Here is an 18,665-nt window from a genome sequence, read left to right on the forward strand (position 1 = left end):
TACAAAATATAAATATGATACTTCTTAGGACACATAAATTAAGTTCAACCACACCAAACTGGCTTAATTTAGAAATTCCAACTGCCAATTTATAGTTGCAAAAGAAACTTGTTAACCAAAGTCTTGTGGGAATACGTTAAAGGGTAATAAGGCCAATATGTTTACCTTGTTTAAATTCTTCTACCATTACTGTTCGAGTTGATGTGGATACATTATATGTAGAATTCTGTTGTGGGTAGGCAGGGGTGATTATGGGCATGAGATGGTATCTATCTGATGGATTTACCTGTGAAATTAGAAGAGGAATAATTAATATCTCATTTCAGATGTCCTTATTTCATTTCCCTAAAGGTTTGAAGAATGAAATATAAATCTAATAGTTTATAAACTCAATTCTAAGAAGTATATTTTTCTTCCCCCAACTACATTTCTTTCTTGTCAGATAGTCATAGTCAAAAGGATTGCACTTTGTTTTTCCTTGGAAAAGTTGTTAAACTGATGGTGCATTATAAACAATGGTCTTTTAGAATCAAAAAAATATACTATCATTAACTACTAAAAGGATTATCTAGTCTTAGGGCACTCAATCTTTTCTCTGCACTACTTCAGTGATGGCTTTCCCTTGTCTATGAAGAGGAATGACCATTCACTCTACAACCAAATTAAATTCAATACATATATAAGAATTATGCTATTTTAGAACTATGAATCTGCTTTAAACTTCATTGAAAAATAAAATTTTTATATATCTTATTGTAAGTAATTATTAGGCAGTTTTTCTACAATGGATTATAATACTGTTGATGGTTTATCCCACTCAGCTAGTCTTATGATTTTTTTAGTGACGTAACATTTCATCAGCATTAGAGATCCAAGTCATCTGAACCCAAAAATATAGCAAATAAAGTATAATCGCCATACAGAACAAAAAGAAGGAATAAGAATCTTTAGCTGGTGATGGGAGAAATGCCTTCTTCCTAAAAGATTTAATACAATTCCATAGTAAGTCACATACCCGAGGATCCCAGACAGGCAAATTCAAATTGCTTTCTTCTGGCTGTTTCAAGAGCACAGGATTTGGCCATTCCCTAACACAAATAAGACAAATTAAGCTCATATACAGTCACATTTGACATGCTACACAAAATACTAAAATCATTAGATAGTTCTAATCTTCATACATCAAAAAGAAAAAATGGGCACCAGAAAAAAAGACAAGGCTATTTTGAAGTAGTAATCTCTGAAAAGGCAAATACAGTACTTTGCTTATGTAATTCATCTTCACCGGAATCTCTTCCTTCTCATTTACTTTCATGGATTTAATTCTGATAATTTAGTAGCAGCAAAACTAACATTTGTTGAAAATACCAGCAAATCAATGTCATAGTTATGACTATCATTTCCACTCAAACAACTTCTACAAAGTTGATGAATGTGCGCAGTCAAATCTATAATAATTACTCAAACTAAAGCTCCACTATATTTTTAAAAATATTTTTTCCTTCTTTTTTAAAAATTAATTTTATTCATGTCTTGTCCATATGGTACTGAAGAATTGAACCTAGGGCTTCATGCATGCTAGGCAAGAACTCTACCACTAAACTACATTCCCAGCCCGAAAGTCCGTTGTATTTATAAGCCCTGGAAGAAAGTATCACACAACTTAGCTATTAAAAAAATGGGATGAAGCTGGGCTTGGTGACTCAAGCCTATTTAATTCAACTATTTTGGGATGTGGAGATAGGGGTATGGTGGTTCAAGGCAAACCTGGGCATAAAAATTCATGAGAGGCCAGGTGCCAGTGGTTCATGCTTGTAATCCTAGCTGTATTCAGGAAGCTGAGATCATGGTTCAAAGACAGACCAAGCAGGGAAGTCCATGAGACTCTTATCTCTAATTAGCTACCAAAAAACCAGAAGTGGAGCTGTGGTTCAAGTGTTATGAATGCTAGCCTTGAGAAAAAAACAAACAAAAAAAAATAGGGAAAGTACCTAGGTCCGAAGTTCAAGCCCTAGGACTGGCATGTACAAGTGCACATGCTTACATATACCCACACCCAATTCATGAGAGTCAATCTTGACTAGGTACAGTGGTGTGTACCTATTTTCTTAGCTATGAAAACAGCACAATGGCTGGGTAAGCCTGTTATCCCCAGTGACACAGGGAAGTATAAATAGGCAGATTACAGACAGGCTGACCTGAGCAAAGGGAGACCTCCCTTGAAAATAATCAATGCAAAAAGGAGCTAGAGGTATTAGCTCAAGTGACAGAAGGCCTGCCTAGTAAGTGTAAGATCCTGAATGTGCTGGGCGCCGGTGGCTCATGCCTATAATTTTAGCTACTCAGGAGGCTGAGATCTGAGGATTGAGGTTCAAAGCCAGCCTGGTCAAGAAAGTCCGTGAAACTCTTATCTCCAATAAACCACCAGAAGTGGCGCCATAGCTCAAGTGGTAGAGCACTAGCCTTGAGCAGAAGAGTTGAAGGACAGAGCTCAGGCCCATAGTTCAAGCCCCATGACCAAAAGAAAAAAAAAAAAAGACCCTGAATGTAATTAATTCCTAGTATTCCTGTACCCCAAAAAGGAGAGGGGAGGAGACTAGAGCTTGTCTTTTGTGACAATATGGATGAAACTAGAGGCCATTATATAAACTGGAATAGGGCAGACATAGAAGACAGAAACTACATGATCATATATTGTACTGATCTTATAGAAGGACAGAATATAATAGTAGTTGCCAAGGATGGGGTGGCAGACTATAGGTAATGTTGAATATACTGTCTACTTAATTTTAAAAAGCTGGATGCCAGTGGCTTACAGCTATAGTCCTAACTACTCAGAAGGCTCAGATATGAAGATCATGGTGCCAAGCCAAGTTGAATATGAAAGTCTTTGAGACTTATCTCCAATTAACAACAAAAAGCTAAAAATGAAATTGTAGTTCAAGTGGTAGAGCACTAGTTGTGAGCAAAAAAACCTCAGGGAGAGCACTCAGGACCCAAGTTCAAGCTCTAGGACCAGGAAAATTTTTTTTTTTTAAGATTTTGAACATTTTTACCATAAAAAAATATGTTTGAGGAGATTCATATGCCTACCCTGATTTGAATAACATCCAATGTCCATATGTATCAAAACATCATGGTACCTTACAAATGTACAATTTTTGTTGTCAATTTTACAAAGAAAGAAAAAAAAAAAAGAACATGCCATGTAGGTGTTCCATAATTGCCTCAAATTTAGTAAAATTTTAAACTTTTAACTTATGGAATGTAAAAAACAGAAAGTCTTTGTATAGCCTTTAAATTTCCAGATGAATTTACATATAGGCAGAAGTGAGTCAACAGTCAAAGTACATATTTAGTACATATGTACATATACTTACCATTTGGAAAAAACTAAAAAAAACTTATGAACTAAAGTTGATGCTGCTGCATTTGGATACAATTGGCAAGTTCTGGCAACTAGCATGGCCCAGGAGACTCCACCAAGGAAACCCAGCATGTTGGAATAAATACCACGACCTACAAAATTAACATCTAATTACTGTTAGAATCTACTATTTTGGCATTCTATAATAACTGCTTTCTTTTTTTAAAATTGTTACCATAAAGGTGATGCACAGAAGGTTACAGTTACATAAGTCAGGTAAAGAGTACATTTCTTTTAATAACTGCATTCTTAAGATTGTATTTACTTTTTCTCTCTGAAAACATTGAAATCAAAGGGCAAAAATTTCATTCTAGGCTTATAATTGATTAGTAAACCAGTTTACTTGTAAACCACTTCTACTTTGCCCTCAGATACAAAATTTCAGTGACCTGCTTCGGAACAACAGATTTCCGAAATTAAACTGAAATTCTCTTTTTAATATCTGGGATTGAGGGAAAAATAAAAGGAAGGCGGAAACATCAGGAGATCCTATGAGAAAAATAAACATTTCCTAGTAATCACAATCATGGTAGCAAGACCAAGTATAAAGGTGGTAACTAACTCCAGTGATTTACAGAATTTGGATACCTCTCATTGCAGTAGAATCTAGCACTGATATTAGAATCATTTTTCATAATTGTGGCTACTATAATCTATTAAAATTATTACAATATGTCACTTAATTTAAAATGCTCTCATTTATATAAAGTGACATTATTTTATGCCTCTGAAAAGACCACTGTAATTTCTTGACATGTTAAATGTGAAAAATATACATTTAAAAACTGACAAAACAGTATTTAACCTGTAAGAAAAGATGAATTGTTCAGGTTATCCTTTCACTGCAAATCTCACAGACTTCCATGCTTGGGCTCATCTCTGAACTGCAATCTTCAGATCTCAACCTTCTGAGTAGTTATGACTACAAGTGTGAGCCACAGCAAACAGCTTTAATGAGATTCTTAAAAAGTTTGAAAAAAGAGACCTCTAGCAGTAAAAGGTGGTAGCTTGACCTCTTCCATCTTAGGAGCCACTCCACTATCTTAGGTCTTGATGTAAAAGCATGGCCTTTCTTAAAATCTGTGATACAGGCCCTTCCCTGAAATTAGCTGACTCAGGCCTTATCTTATTAGGGGACACAGGCAGCTACAACCATAAACCTTAGCCTAGCCACAACAAAATCCCCTGCTCTCATGCACCTCACAAATTCCATGTCTCACACAAACCAGACTGCAGAGTACCCTCCTGCCCCTGGTAAAATTCTCCACTCCAAGCCCCCTAGCCATATAACCTCTTGCTCAAGAACAAGTGCTGTCCCTGTATGGGAGGGTCAGCCTGTCAGCTTGTTGACAATAAACTTTGCTGTATGTGCCTTGGTGTCTGTGTGGTCATTGGTGCCTTAACTCAGATCTAGGCTCCCCTGGTAAGTTTTGCTCTTCCCCTTTGGGAATCTGAGCTGACCTGAGGACCTGGGGACCTGACAACCACCAAGGTGAATTCCTCCAGACCAAGTCCTTTCCTGCATTCGACACCGATAATTCACCCCTCTTTCATGGTGAGTGACAGTTCAGGGCTCAAAGCACAAGGGTAAAAGCTCAGCACTGAGTTCCAAGTCTAGCCCAGGAGGCCTAGGCTGCTCACTGGCTGGGATAGGCCAGGGATTGAACAACGGCAGGTGAGGAATCCTCTTGCTGCTTGCTCCCTCAATCAGTTGACCAGAGCTCCTCTGGGGAGGCCCATGGAAGCTCTAGCATCAACTCCCCACACTCATCTAAATGGAGAGGGGCTCCATCTAAAAATTCTTCAGAATTCTCCTCTAGGCTGCATAATATGAAGACTTTAAAGATCCTGCCTGACCTTAAGCCTCATAAGCTTATATGCTTATACAATCAAATTTGGCTCCAATATTCACTGGACAATGAGTCCATGTAGCCCCTTTTTGGGACACTGGATCCCAATATTTTACAGGATTTAACATAATTTCTATGAGTACTTGGGCAAATGGAGGGAAATCATCTATGTACAGGCTTTTCCTTTCTCTCTCTCTCTCTTTCTCCCTGCCCTCCCTCTGCCTTTCTGCTTGTGTCTTTGAGGGTTGAGACACAGGCTGGGTCCCAGGGATCCTCCTTTAAGTTTCCTCTCAAGGCTAGACACCCTGACTTAAATTCCCATAGCTAAAACCATCTCTCTATTTCTCCTTGAGTATACCCACATTGTTAACTGTGTTACCCTGCCTTTTTGTCTTTCTGCTTGCTTACCTAATAAAGTTTCACCAAGTCCTTCTCTGACCTCCACTACAGAGGCCCTCCACCATGTTCTCTTGCCCTGCTTACCAAGTCCTTCTCTGTCATAAGCCTCCCAGCCATCTCCTCAAGAAAGGTAACTGTCCTTGTATTGTAGCAAGCTCCATCTCTCCCTCCCCCTTCTTTCTGTCTATTGCTCTCTCTGATAACCTCCAAACTGGAGATTATTTGCCATTAAATTGCCTCCATTCCAGCCAAAGTTTCTCCGATTAAATGGCCAGTGGTTGCTCTAAGCCCTTTTTCCATCCTTGTTAAAAAGCAAAACAACCTCTCTCCCTCATGTAAGTTTACCAAACTGACAGCTTTGCAGTTTATCACAAACTTTGCTGAAGTTCATTGACAACCTTGAGGTTTATCATCAGCTGTACTGAGCTGCTGTATTAGCCAGAAATCCTTGCTAACAAAGTTGTTAATGAGATAAGGAAGAAAAAAAAGGGTGGGATATAATGAGTTTTACAAGTCAGAGCTTATAAAACAGTATAAGGAAAGGCTTTGGAAAGAGAATTGAGGAAATAGAAAAATGGTTTCCTTTAGAAGGATTTTAGAAAGTAAGAATTGTCTTAAAATGTTTGCTCAGAAGGGAGAAATTAAGACAAACCACAGAATGTTCAAGTTAGGAGAAGATGGTGTGAGTATGTGTTGAGTTTTAGGACAGCTTATCTTTGTAGAACACCTAGTGGCATCTACAATGCTGTTAATCTTATTTAGTAAATGACTAAATTGTTAAATAAGTTGTTTCAAACTTCCAACATAACTACTCTCAAGTCTTTTGTCATTGCAGACTTAATCCTCTGTAGCATTCATGTCAGACTCAGACAAAAGTGCCTGGCCAAATGCATAAAAGCAATCTCTTAGCCTGCAACTCTTTCACCGGATAACATTAGAATTTTATAATGTCATATAAAAGACTTGCGATACTTGCGTTTTGCCCATAATTTGACTGCTCTGAGGGTGAGTCTAAAAGTTTCTTTATTTGGTACTAAATGTAAAATCTCATCAGTAACTCTGCATCCTGAAAAAGATAAAACATTCATTTTTCACTATAAAATGAACTAGTTAATTCAAATGTCCCCCTCCCCCTTAGCTCACACTAAAAAAATGAAAGAGTAATATGGCAGAATTTATTTTGTCTGAGTATTTGAAATTTAGTACTTCTGTATTAGAAAGTATTTTGTTCTTGAGAAGTTAAAAACTGGCCAATTAAATTTATATTAAATAGAGATTAATTGGAGTACCATTTTGGTTTTCTTCCACATCTGACATTGTTAATCAAATGTCTCGAAGTTAAAAGACTATTAACTGTTCAAAACAAACTTCATCCATAAATAGTATGATTTACTGTTATATTCTGGAAGTACAGGAAGGTCTATGATCAACCAAAAGATATTCCAAAGCAGTGGTTCCTCAAACCCTGAGGATCTGTGAGGTTGCACCTATTTTATGTAAAAATCTAATACAGCCTTGTCTTTTTCACTATGTTAACATCTGCATTGATGGTGCAAAAGCAATGGTGGATAAAAGTGCTATTACTTTAACAGTGAATTAAGACATTGGTAACAAACTGTACAATATACAATACAACTTCCAGTAGACAAGAATATGTGTTATTATTTGAGTTGTTAGCTAGACCTTTTTTTTTTAATGGGAACATCAATTTTACTTAAAAGTATGATTGAAAAAGATGGAAGTTCAGTTAAGCACTCATCAGATATTCTATAATATATGAACTAAGTGAGCAACTCCAAGGAAAGTAAATGATATCATTTATTGTAAATAGTAAATTTAAGCTTTCAAGTTCCATAGAATTTTGCATGAAAACTCTTATCTGCCATTGTGAACTTGAAAACTTTCTAATAAATACTTTCCTGAAAAAAACTGGTGGGGACATTAATGAATGCAACAATTATAATAATAATAATAATTTGTTGTTGTTGTTGTTGGTCATGGGGCCTGAACTCTGGGCCTTGGCGCTGTCCCTCAGCTTTTCAGCTCAAGGCTGGCACTCTACCACTTGAGCCACAACACCACTTCCAGCTTTTTCTGCTTATTTGGTGCTGAAGAATCAAACCCAGGGCCTCATGCATGCAAGGCAGGCACTCTACCACTGAGCCACCTTCCCAGCCCTAAACAATTATTTTATAATGAAATGTGTGTTAAAATTTGGAAGATCTAAATAGCTTTGTGAACCAATATTTTCCAAATAGCTATGCACTGGTAAAAGTTCTATTTAAAAGACCAGACAGCCTATTTAATGTGATTGAATAGAAAATTTCCTTTACATGGTTTTTAGAATCCATATTCTAAAAAGAGAAAAAGGGTTGGTGGTAGAGTACCTGTCTAGCAAACATAAGGCCCAGCGTCCAAAATATAATTACTAATATGCATGAAGCTCACAAACATTACATTAAGTGGAAGATGAAAGGCAAAAGTGACCACATATGATTCCATTTATATAGAATGTCTAGAAAATGCAAATTTATATAAAGGCAGAGACTGAGGACTGTAAAGAGAAGAAAAATGTACAAAGAAAAATGTATCTTTTTATTTCTGAGAATTAAACACAAGCTCTCTCTTATTCCACCACTGAACTACGTATGCAGCCAACATCATTTTTTGAGTTAATTCCCCCCAAAAGTCCATTAATAGTTTTGCAAAAAGAGTCCTACTTGTCTAATTCTTTTCAAGGAGATACCTAACATTTCTTTTTAGAAGCTTACCATTTAAGCTGCGAATACACCTTATATCAAGGCTTCTGAGACGAGAGTCATCTCTTAGATCTAAATTATCTGATATAGTTTGTATTGCCAGTCTTGCAAAGACGAGATCAATCTTTGGAGTAGGTTAAAAAAAAGGAAAAAAAAGAAAAAAATTACATTTTCTCCTTCTAGTCAATCTTCCCCAATTCTATCTCAAAAATATGAAAAGTTCTAATTGATTTGAGAAGAACTAAAAACTGCAAAAGGACTGTATGAAGGCAATTATATGTGGGAAAGCCAGTAAAATGTTTCAAGGTAATTTTCAAATTAAGGAAAACATTTTAATTTTAGTATATATGCCTCTCCAAAATAAGCAAAAAGCAAAACCATCAAAACCTTATTTTTTTAATGTTAATTTTCAGAATGTTTATTTGAAATGTGCCTAATCTGAAACCATAATTGCCATATAACTGTTCTCCAAGGTATCAAAACCTTATATTTCTAGAATATGAAAAATTCAACATACATTAACATTCACTCTCTTGAAACCCAACTAAAATACCAGGAATATTTTGGAATTTTTTTGGTTCTGCTTTACTTTGCCTTGAAGGTAAAGTGATATAATGAGACAACAGCTAAAGTTATCAAAGCTTCAAAGTAGATAGGACAAGAGATAACAACAGACCCAGCAGACTAAGAGGTTTAAAAAAATATCTTATTCAGGAAGGACAAGCAGCTATGAAAAAAATAAGAAGAATCATTTAAAAAAGAATTCATCAGAAATTAAAAATGACAACATAAATGAAAAAACGAAACTATGTAAGACCAAAGTGCATCACAAAACTATAAAGATAATGGCTAATAAGTAGGATGAAATTTAAAACAAGCAAAGCAAAAAGACTATTTTCTGGAGACCCAACACACAAATGTTGTATTTCTAGGGGAAAAAAAGAGAGAAAGAAAACAAAGGCAGGAAATCCAATAGAACTCAATCATAAGTTCCAACAACTGAGGGACAAACTAGCACACTCACTGACTGGACTGATATAACATATATCCAATATATTATTATCATGAATTTTATAACTATGAAGACAAAAATATTGAGAAAGCCCTCAGAGACAAAATTTTTCATAAAGAATGAGAAATCAAAATGGCATCACGCTTTCTCAGTGCAACACAGAAACTAAATGCCAATGAAAGGCCTTTAAGTTCTGAGAAAAATCATTTCTACCTAGAATGTCATTCTCAGCCAAATTACAAATTTTGTGTAAGACCAAAATAAGACTTTTGTAAACATGCCAGATTTTAAAAAGGAAAGGAGAGAAAAGAGCCAGTTTTCAGGGACTCAGTGCATGAGCTCACAAAAATTTTAAAAATTTAAGCAAGTAAATTAAGAAGAAAATTCTAGAGAGAAGGAAAAAAAAAATTCAAGACGATACTCAATGAAGATGTTAAAATGACAGGTATATACACCATGATCACTTGGACTGAAACAGAGATTCAGTAATGTTTTTTTTCCCAAGATGATAATGATATAATTTAGCTATGAATCTAAACATATAAAAATCAAACAAATATGCTAGACCAATGGCTTCTAGCTGCTTGGGAGACTAAGTTTTGAGAATTGGGTTCAAAGCGACCACATAGGAAGCTCTGAGAGACTCATCTCCAGTTAACAGTCAAAAAAAAAAAAATCAGAGTTGGGCTGGGAAGGTGGTGGCTCAGTGGAAGAGTGCTTGCCTTGCATGCTTGAGGCCCTGGGTTCAATTCCTCAGCACCACATAAGCAGAGGAAAAAAACCCGGAAGTGGCATTGTGGTTCAAGAGGTAGAGCGCTAGCCTTGAGCTGAAGAGCTGAGGGACAGCTCCCAGGCCCAGAGTTCAGGCCCCAGGACTGGACCCCCCCCAAAAAAAATCAGAGTGGAACTGTGGTTCAAGTGGCAGAGCACCAACCTTTAACAAAAATACTAAGGGACAGTACCTAGGATCTGAGTTCAAGGCTCCAGTACTGGCATATACACACACACACAAAACAAAATTGCAGAAAACAAAATATTAATTTCCAAGGAAACAATGTCACATAGCAAAAAATGATAATCTATTATACTTAGTGCTCAGCTTTTAATACTACTTAATATGGTCCATTACTCCAATAAAAATACTATTTATAAGACCATAATACTGTAAATATAGAATATTACTCCAATAAAAAGTACAATTACTTTTAGGAGATCATGGAAATGAGAAAGGTACAGATAAAAATCATGAAGGGAAGGATAAGATGGTTCATTTTTCATGGTAAAACATCCACAGAAATAAGAAAAGAGAAGATGAAAGGCTATTTACAGATTACTATTTAATTCTTTAAATTATGTGCCTAGCACTGGGTAAGGTGTTACAAGCCTATTCCAGCACTCGGGAGGCTGAGGCAAGAGAACTGAGTTCAAGAAAACATAATGGGACCACATATGAAGACTATTACAACACCACCAACAACCAAAAAGAAAAGCCTATGTTAAATCTAGTTTAAATTGAAAATAACTTACAGATCTATTATTTTAACTGTAAAGTCAGAAAAATATTAGCACTTACTTCAATACCATCAAATTCAAATTTTATAACAGGTACAAAAGCATCTTCAACAGCCTGTGAAAGAGGAAAACAATTATAACAATTATTGCCTAACTACAAACAATGTGAATATACTTGTTCCAGTTTATATTTTAACTCAATAAAAAGTGAAAATGTCAACATTTTTAGGATAAGGCGCTTAATTTTGTAATCTTAATTAGTCAAAAAATACAAAGTAACTAACGACAGTAGTTATCTTGACATCCTAAAATATTTTGTTGGAAATTGGAAGGCAGAATTGCTATCATCTAGGTACGTAAAACTGATATCACAATTAACATGGGTATAAAAATTAAAGACAATAGTACTCATGACTAATCTATCAAAAAATATTTGAAAAACTAAGTTCACTACTCAACAAATTATTGGTATTGAAATTTTATCTAATGAATGGAGGGATACATACATATATGTATATATATGTGTATATGTATAGATATGTATGTGTGCATATATGTATACACACAAACTAAACTATACATATATAGTATTCACAAGTTGATATGTATTAGCAATTCAGATTAAAAAAAATTTTTTTTTTTGTCGGTTGTGGGACTTGAACTCTGGGCCTGAACGCTGTCCCTCAGCTCTTCAGCTCAAGGCTAGAGCTCTACCACTTAAGCCACAGCACCACTTCAGCCTTTTTCTGTTTATGTGGTGCTGAGGAATTGAACCCAGGGCCTCAAGCATGCAAGGCAAGCACTCTACCACTGAGCCACCTTCCCAGCCCCCAGATTAAATTTTTTAAAAACCTTAAAGAAATTATCACCACACCTCTATTTATAGATAAGGAAACTGAGTCTGAGAGAGACAGGTAAAAAGGATTAAGACTAAAAGTATAGATTTTTAGCTCATGTAACTGTAACCCCTCCTCTGTACAGTATTCTCACAATAAAAAACTTATTAAAAAAAAAAGTATAGATTTTAAGGCTTGACTCAGAGCCTGGGCACTATCCCTTAGCTTTCTAACTCAAGACTAATGCTCTCCCACGTGATCCAGTTTCCCAATCGTTTTTTGTGTTGGTTATTTTTGAGATAGAATCTTGTTTTATGCCCAGGCTAGATGATGAGGCTCCTATATATGCTTCCTTTTGTTGCTAGGATCACAGATGAGTGCCACTGTGACCAGCCACTGTGCTTCTCCGTGGCTTGGCACATATGACAGGCACATATTATCCATACTCAATCACTGGCTGGGAGGAAGTCTTAAAAACTTTCATACCTAGTTGACTGAATCTTGATGCTTTCTCTGATCTCTGCCTCCCTAATAGCTAGGTGACAGACATGCTTAAGCTAATGCATCTGGATGGTATAGCTTCTTAAGAGGTATTTCAATAATCTCAAGCCCTAGCTTCTAGAGTTATTTGTTACAAAGTTCAAAATATTAAATGCTGGAGGACACTTACTCTTAGGTTTCTAATCCCATCTTGATGTTTCAGTTTTTCAAAAAAAGACTGAAAAAAATCAGATCTTTCCACATGTCTTGGAGCTACACACAGTGCATCAATGTCAGCTCCTACAAATCAAACTATATCTCATTAAAAGAGTATTATGTATTATATTTCATCAAAGTTTACTTTAAACACAAATAGAACAAAATATGAAAGGTAAGTATAAGAAAATGTTAACAATGATTAGCTCTTAATAGAAAGATAATGATTATGAAAGATTATAGAATGATTATGATAATTATTATGAATAATTATAGAAAGGTAATTATTACAGATAATGATTAGCTTTTAACAGAAAGATAATGGGGTTTTCTCCCCTATATTTTCTAACTGTGAGCAACATTATGAGTTTATTGGGAATTCTAATTACTAAAAATAATAGAAAAGCAGTTACCTTTGGTGTGTACTCCCAGTCTGTAGGATCCAAATGTGAAAATTTTACCACCCACAGTGGCTACAACAGAAGGTGGAAGATTCTAAAAAAAAGTTAGGCAAAAGTTAATTATTCAAGTTATCTTGCGTGAAAAGCACCTAATGCTAACTGAATTTTGTTACACAATTTGTGGCACACTTGTTAATCTTGATGAGATTTATAAAAGTACTTTAAGGCTCTTTCAGTTGCGACTTGAAATAAAGAGGCTGTTTCTAGAGGGAAGATAAAACAAATTCATGCCCATGGTTCATGCCCACCTCTCTATCTTCAAGCATTTTTTTAAAAATCACTTGGTCCAACTTTTAGTCTATCTTTTGTTTTATTACCTTGAAGTGTAACTGAGGAACTCTAACTACTAAACCAGTGAGCTTTCAACTTAGTTTCTAAAACAAAACTCTCATTACTGAATTATTCTATTATACAGCTACTCTTTTCAAAACTTGACAGTTCATCCTCAACCCCACATGACAAAAGAACATACTTTATTAAAATCAAACCCATAAAAGTAAGGATTATACTTACCAGGGTTCATTAAAAAACAAACTATAAGGATAGTATGAATTTGGGGGCTTACTACTGAAAAAAATCTCCTTTCTGAAGCTCAAACCACCAATTTTTCATAATCCAACTTCCTTTCCATTGCATTTTCTGTTTGTCTGCTTCTAACATTTGTTCATTCTCATTGTAGTATTATCCATTTTCCAAAATTCACTTTAAGTTCAGGCTCTTCCATCAAACCACCTCTGATTATTCTTACTTTGTAGCTCTTTTTCCTGTCCTCTTCTACCATTATAATCTTTAAATTCTTTTACCCTACATGTACCTACATTTTAAACTATGTTGCAGTTCTTCAACCATATTTAAATTGCTCAAAGGTAAGAAATTTATCTCCTATTACTCTCTATTTCCCTATAATACCCAACAAAAAGTTCTGCAGAATAACTGATGATTAATGTGAATAAGCCATGCTACTTTTGTCACAATGAATATTAATGTTTCAGGAGTAACAAATTTTATAGGCAGAAAAGAGAAAATTTACTGATGATTAACATAAACAAAAAGCAGGAGCTAGGGCCTTAAAAAAAACAACTCTTGGCTTTCATTCTATTTTGAAAGATATGATCCTTGCATGATGTATTTTAAAGTAATATGCTGAATCACAGGATATAATAATATAATAATAACAGGTTCGATGTTAATAGTTAACAAAAATGATTTTTACCATGTCAGAGAGAATTGAGAGTGGTGGGGGCTATATGAGGCACATGAGGGCATTCAAACTTCTTTCTGCTGTGTACAAAAGCAAACCTAATGTTGCCAGATCTGATACTTCATAAGAAGTGTGAAATCTGGCTTTGCAACTAAAATATCCTAGTATTTAACATTTTAACTTTACTACATATGGGACAAAGAAGACTTTTATATGGATTTGCAGCTATAATTGGCTATGCCTGGAATAAATCTTTATCTATTTAGATATTAAATTGTTTGAAACAGTTCATTCCTAAATATATCAGAGAACTGAGGAGTTGTTTGTATTGGTTCAATGTTCTTTATTATAAAATTTTTTATTATAAAACCAACAGACAGCCATGAAATTATAGCTCAAAATAAGTAACTTAAAGGAACTACAGATCCTGACAATAGGTATCAAAATCAAAATCAAAATCAAGCTAGGTGCTAGTGGCTCACATTTGTAATCTTAGCTACTCAGGAATCTGAGATCTGAGGATCACGGTATCAAGCCAGCCCAGGCAGGGAAGTCCATGAGACTCTTATCTTCAATAAACTACTCGGAAAAAGCCAAAGTGGCACTGTTGCTAAAGTGCTAACCTTGAGAAAAAGTTGTTCAGGCACAGAGCTCAGGCCCAGAATTCAAGCCCCAGTACCAGCACCGAAAAAAATAAATAAGTAAAATTAAAAAATAAATCAAAGGATTGAACCTATATGTTTCATTTGGTAACCAAGTTGTACACCCTATTATTCAGGAAAATGAATAATACCCTTTTGTAAACATGAATAAAAGCATCCCACCAAAGAAGTAAATATGAATACAGATATATATATGCATGAAGTGTTACTTGATAAACACATATCCAGAGCTGAGTTTTAAGGTATTTCAGATAATCCTCCATTCTTGTAACTTGTTGTTTAGATGAATACAAGAAAACACAAAATTTCATGTAGTTCAGTCTTACCTTACTCTCACTGACATCAGAAATCCATTCTTTTACTAAGTTATTCAATTTACCAAGAACAACAAGCCTGTAATTAAAAAAAGTAAAACTTTAGATATAAACTTAAACATGCAGACAGTACCTTTATATTGGTGCTGGGATAAAAGCATATTATATATGTGCTAATGATATCACATCTGTTGATACACAGCAACATCTTTGACATTCTCTGGCACCTTAAGAGTGTAGAGGATGGTAAACAAGATGATACTACTATGATCTTAAAGCTATTTTCACAACTTAAGAAATTTAATACAAGTTACAATACATGAAGTTACTTTCAATGGGACTGTAAATGCCAAGTGAATTGTCAACTTTTTTACTACACAATTTTTTCAATTCAATGTGGTGTTAAGGCTAGAATTTTCTTATTGATAGTCATAGGTTTTTGGATAATTAAAATGGGTAAATTATTGGTTAATTTTTATTAAATATTACTTAACTAGTTCAGAATTCTGTATTATTACAACATATTGCAATTCATTGTATAAAGAATCACGTTAAAAACAAACAACAACAACGATGATGATGATGATGAAAATGACTATGACGAAACCCAGCTGGGTGCTGGTGGCTCATGCCTGTAATGTCAGAAGACTGAGATCCGAGGATCACAGTACAAAACCAGCTGGGGCAGGAAAGTCCATTGAGACTCCAATCTCCAATTTACCACTAAAAAGCCCAAAGTAGAACTTAGGCAAAAATGGTAGTATGCCAGCTTTGAGCAAGAAAAAGCTCGGCCTCAGTGCCCAGGTTCTGAGTTCAAGCCTCGTACCCACACAGACAAGAAAAAAAAAAATATATGGGTTAGGTAGCTCAAAAACAGCATGCACAATTGAACTTCTTTCTAAACTTAGTTCTCTTCCATCTTTCCCAGAAAATGGAATTCCATCTTTCAAAAGTGATGTGATTAAATGCTTAATATCACCTTCCCCAATTTTTTTTTCTTACATTTCTAGTAAGAAACACACTACCTCTAAAACATACCTAGATCATACCTTCTGAACAACTCTACCATTAAAACATATCTGGAATTTAGTACCACTTATCACCTTCATTGCCTTTCTCCAGGTTCCAGACACTATCATTTCCTCCTTGGGTCATTATAGTGGTTTTTCTTACAGACTATTCCCAATACAGGAGCCACAGTTACTATGTTAAAACATAAGTCAGATCTTGTCAATCTTTTATTCAAACCCCTAATAACTACTTTTTTTCCAAAACTTCTATGATGCCTTACAAAGTCCTAAGTGCCCTTGTCCTCTAAGCTCCTTCTGACCTCACTAAGCCCAAATTGCCCTCACTTGCTCTGCTTCAGACAACCAAGATATCTTCCTATATACTCAATCATACCAATTATACTCTCCCTCAGGCTTACGGAACAGAAAATTCTTTATCCACACAATTCCATCACTCACCTTAAATGTCTCTTTTGGGTGTGTGCATGCGTGCTTACTTGCGTGTGTGTGCGCACGCAATTCCATCACTCACCTTAAATGTCTCTTTTGGGTGTGTGTGTGTGTGTATTTCAGTACAAGGGTTTGAATTCAGAGCCTCATTTTTGCTAGGAAGGTCCACTACTGCTAAGCCATGCCTCCTGCCATTTTTGTACAGCTAAGGATCTGGACTGAGATATTTCTATTTTAGAATTTCATTGTCCACAGGATGACAGGCATACAACAACATGCCTTCCATTGACATGAAGTCTTGCAGACTTTTCTGCCTGGGCTGGCCTAGAATCCCCCACTCCCTCTAGCTTAGCATGACAGACATATACCATCATTGCCCAACTATAGATTGAAGTCTTGTGAACTTTTATGTTCAGGCCATTCTCAAACTGATTCTCCTACTCTCAGTCTCCCAAATTGCAAGGATTATAATCCTAACTAGTATGAGCCACTGGTGCCCAGCAAATGTCATTTTCTTTTCTTTTTCCTTTTTGATTCAGGGCCTGGGTATTGTTCCTGAGCTTTTAAACTCAAGGCCAGCACTCTACTACTTGAGTCACAGCTCCACTTCCAGCTTTTCGCTGGTTAATTGGAGACAAGAATCTCACTTTTCTGCCTAGACTGGCTTTGAACTGCCAATCTTGATCTCAGCCTGCTGAGTAGCTAGGATTATAGGTGTAAACCCCTGGTACCCAACTAAACGTTATTTTTGTATGAGACCTTTTTTGAAGAACTCTTTTTGTCACTGCTGCATTCTAGACAGGGACACAGTGGGCTCGCAATACACACACACGCATGCACGCACGCACGCACGCACGCATGCGTGCGTGCATGTTGAATTAATGTTCAATAGTTGACAGTTTTCAATGACTTACCTGTGGTTCAATTCCTCCTCATCTTCAAACACTCCAAATGGTTTCATGGCATCAATTAATTTCTGTGTGTAAATATGGTCAATTTCTTTAGGACATGCCAAACTTATTGGAGAAGTTATTCCATAATGCTTTTGTTGACGCTGGCTGTCCAGCATGGTATTTCTGTCCAAGAAAAAGAGAACAGCAAAAAAAAAAAGTATTATATTATACTAATGTATTGCTCTCTCATTCTATTCATTTTATCTGAACTACCTTTGTTGTACTAACAGTCAAGACAGGCACTTAAAAAAAAAAAAAGAAAACTAAGTATTTTGTATCTATGTTTATGAAGAGGAGGTATTCATCTTATCTCTAGTTTTCATGTTTAGGATGTCTTTTCAAGCCCAAAGCAGCATATGTTGGCATCAAGATAACTGTACCAATACTACTCAATACTACTCATTAAAAAGCACTAACACTACTCAGTTCAAATGTGCAGAGCCTGAATGGAAACAGGGTAACCCTAGTATACCCTGCAGACTTGAGATGTTAAAATCTTTGGAAAGCAGTTAAAAACCTGAACAAAACTTATGTAAAAACAATGCTTTCTTTTCTCCCAAAAAAAGGAACAAACATCCATCAAAAAGCCCTTGTGATATAATCTGGCTTTTAAAAAGTAAACACAAACTAGATTATGTCTTTGGGAAACCTACATTAACATCTTTTGTTTGAGTAGAATGTCTAGTCCTATTTCTTTTTGCTGGTTTGGGACTTAGACTCTGTCCCCAAGCTTTTTTGTGCTCAAGACTAGTGCTCTACCATTTAAGCTACACTTCCTACTTTTGTGTGTGTGGTTAGCTGGATACCAGTCTCCTGGACCTTTCTGCTCAGGCTAGATTCAAATTATGATCCTCCTGAGTAGCTAGAATTACAGGTGTGAGCCACTGGCATCCTGTTAGTCCTAATATTTTGTGGTTCTACTTAATTGTTCTCTTCATTTTAGACCTATACGCATACATAATTTTCAAAATGAATAATTACATTTTTTAAACTCTAAATGGCAACCTTTTACAGGATACACGTGACCTACCTGCTACAGTCCCTAGACAGCAGAGTCTTGAATAATGTGCAACAAAATTTCTGAGCCTTGGGGTTTATATAGGTAATCATTTCAAAGTAAATT

At 35.6% G+C, this 18,665-nt stretch overlaps 1 protein-coding gene across 3 annotated transcripts in view; it reads right to left on the reverse strand.

Annotated features, from left to right (window-relative positions):
* Positions 1 to 18,665, reverse strand: part of Papolg (poly(A) polymerase gamma) — a 37,048-nt gene that overhangs the window by 14,186 nt on the left and 4,197 nt on the right. For all 3 annotated transcript variants that reach the window (XR_006149167.1, XM_042691202.1, XM_042691201.1), the window contains exons 2-11: positions 17,504 to 17,665; positions 15,142 to 15,208; positions 12,905 to 12,986; positions 12,466 to 12,575; positions 11,021 to 11,074; positions 8,448 to 8,559; positions 6,653 to 6,742; positions 3,381 to 3,519; positions 1,016 to 1,088; positions 166 to 286 (exon numbers count right to left, since the gene is read on the reverse strand). Coding sequence is in view for 2 of the 3 variants with exons in the window: in XM_042691202.1 (XP_042547136.1) it covers positions 166 to 286; positions 1,016 to 1,088; positions 3,381 to 3,519; positions 6,653 to 6,742; positions 8,448 to 8,559; positions 11,021 to 11,074; positions 12,466 to 12,575; positions 12,905 to 12,986; positions 15,142 to 15,208; positions 17,504 to 17,665 (1,010 nt within the window). In the remaining variant the exon portion in view is untranslated. The remainder of the gene's footprint in view (positions 1 to 165; positions 287 to 1,015; positions 1,089 to 3,380; positions 3,520 to 6,652; positions 6,743 to 8,447; positions 8,560 to 11,020; positions 11,075 to 12,465; positions 12,576 to 12,904; positions 12,987 to 15,141; positions 15,209 to 17,503; positions 17,666 to 18,665) is intronic.

Source organism: Dipodomys spectabilis, unplaced genomic scaffold (genome assembly GCF_019054845.1).
Source record: "Dipodomys spectabilis isolate Male_0828 unplaced genomic scaffold, ASM1905484v1 ptg000141l, whole genome shotgun sequence".
NCBI classification, from domain to species: domain Eukaryota; kingdom Metazoa; phylum Chordata; class Mammalia; order Rodentia; family Heteromyidae; genus Dipodomys; species Dipodomys spectabilis.